Source organism: Apium graveolens, chromosome 4 (assembly GCF_009905375.1).
Source record: "Apium graveolens cultivar Ventura chromosome 4, ASM990537v1, whole genome shotgun sequence".
NCBI lineage: Eukaryota > Viridiplantae > Streptophyta > Magnoliopsida > Apiales > Apiaceae > Apium > Apium graveolens.
In genome coordinates this window covers 312,862,954-312,864,292 of record NC_133650.1, presented here as the reverse complement: position 1 = coordinate 312,864,292, position 1,339 = coordinate 312,862,954, and the positions used below count along the sequence as shown (strand labels likewise).

At 37.7% G+C, this 1,339-nt stretch overlaps 1 protein-coding gene across 1 annotated transcript; it reads right to left on the bottom strand.

Annotated features, from left to right (window-relative positions):
• Positions 1 to 456: 456 nt before the first annotated feature.
• LOC141721792 (MFP1 attachment factor 1-like) lies at positions 457 to 1,109 on the bottom strand. The gene has a single exon (XM_074524908.1). It carries the CDS (start codon positions 1,035 to 1,037, stop codon positions 603 to 605), a length of 435 nt encoding a protein of 144 aa, XP_074381009.1. The 5' UTR covers positions 1,038 to 1,109; the 3' UTR covers positions 457 to 602.
• Positions 1,110 to 1,339: the final 230 nt, after the last annotated feature.

Below are 1,339 nucleotides of genomic sequence, written 5' to 3'. Positions count from 1 at the left end.
TAGTCTAAAATGCAATCTCACCGATCCTAGGACTAATACCGAAAAAATCAGAGCATCCTTTGGCAGTTATATCTATCCGATAACCTAAGCTCAATTTGTTTCTCCAAGATACTTAATCCTCCAGCAAACTAATCCTTATGATAGACATAACCAAATCAAATATTTCAATCAATTACCCTATTTACTATCCCACAATATACAAGTATAATCACGAAATAGCTCATAAAAACAATATAAACAAATTACTCTATATTCAAGCATCACAACAACCACAAACAGATGAAAAACACAAACTACCTTACAAACAAGAATAAATACTACACTGAAATCTAACAGCTAATGCATAATAATGTAATCATAATGCTCGTCTATAACAATGTCCATAAGTCATTCCGAATCCAAACATCACAACTAACTCAAACACATATTAGACATCAATGTGAAACCGATTCTCCGTGATCTAAAACGCAATTAAAACATAATAGTTATAGCTAATACATAACAATGTCAACAAGTTAACATCACAACTAGCACAAACATAGTAAATTACAAACATATCAAATCTTAACCGCTAATATATAACATCGCAAAATCCAGTTTCCCTAATTAGTCTCCGGATCACCGCTTTCCGCAACATCCATCACACCGTAACCCGACTGCAATTGCGGTTGTTCCACAACCCCGCCAGATCTACCTTTCACAGTCTCAAGCATTCGCTTACTAATCTCCTTAGAATACCCCTGAAGAATCTCAATCCCATCATCATCAGGCCCCGCAGAGCCCGAAACAGTCTCGAACGCCTCCCCTTCAATCTTCGCAGCAATGATGGTTGCTTCTTCCTCGGGAATCGTGCCGTAGCGCTTGGACAGGACGGAAGGAGACGACAGCGTTTCGATGAGGCGTTTGGCGACGGCTTCGCGAGTGCGTTGTGAGGGGGGCCAAATGGTGAAACTGACGGTGGGTTTGGTTGGGTTGGTGGGTTGCGGTTGGGTTGGTTCGGCCATTGTTGGGGGCGTTTTGAAATCTTCGTCGGTCATTTTTGTGTTGGATTTAAGGTTGAATAGAGAGATTGTTTTTTATGTGATGGGGAAATGTATTGATGTTTGGGAATTGGAAATTTGGAATGACTTGGTTTTTGGATAAAAGTCGAATGAAACTATGAATAGTTGTTTTAGAAAATTGTGGATTAATCAAAATTGTGGATTAATCGCGTTAATTGTGGTTGCAAATATTGTGGTTATTGCGGATTAATTTGCGGTTCATCCACTTATTTTAAAATAATCAATAATTTGGAAAAAAATAAATTCTAAATATTAATAAATTCAAATTTAAGTTACGT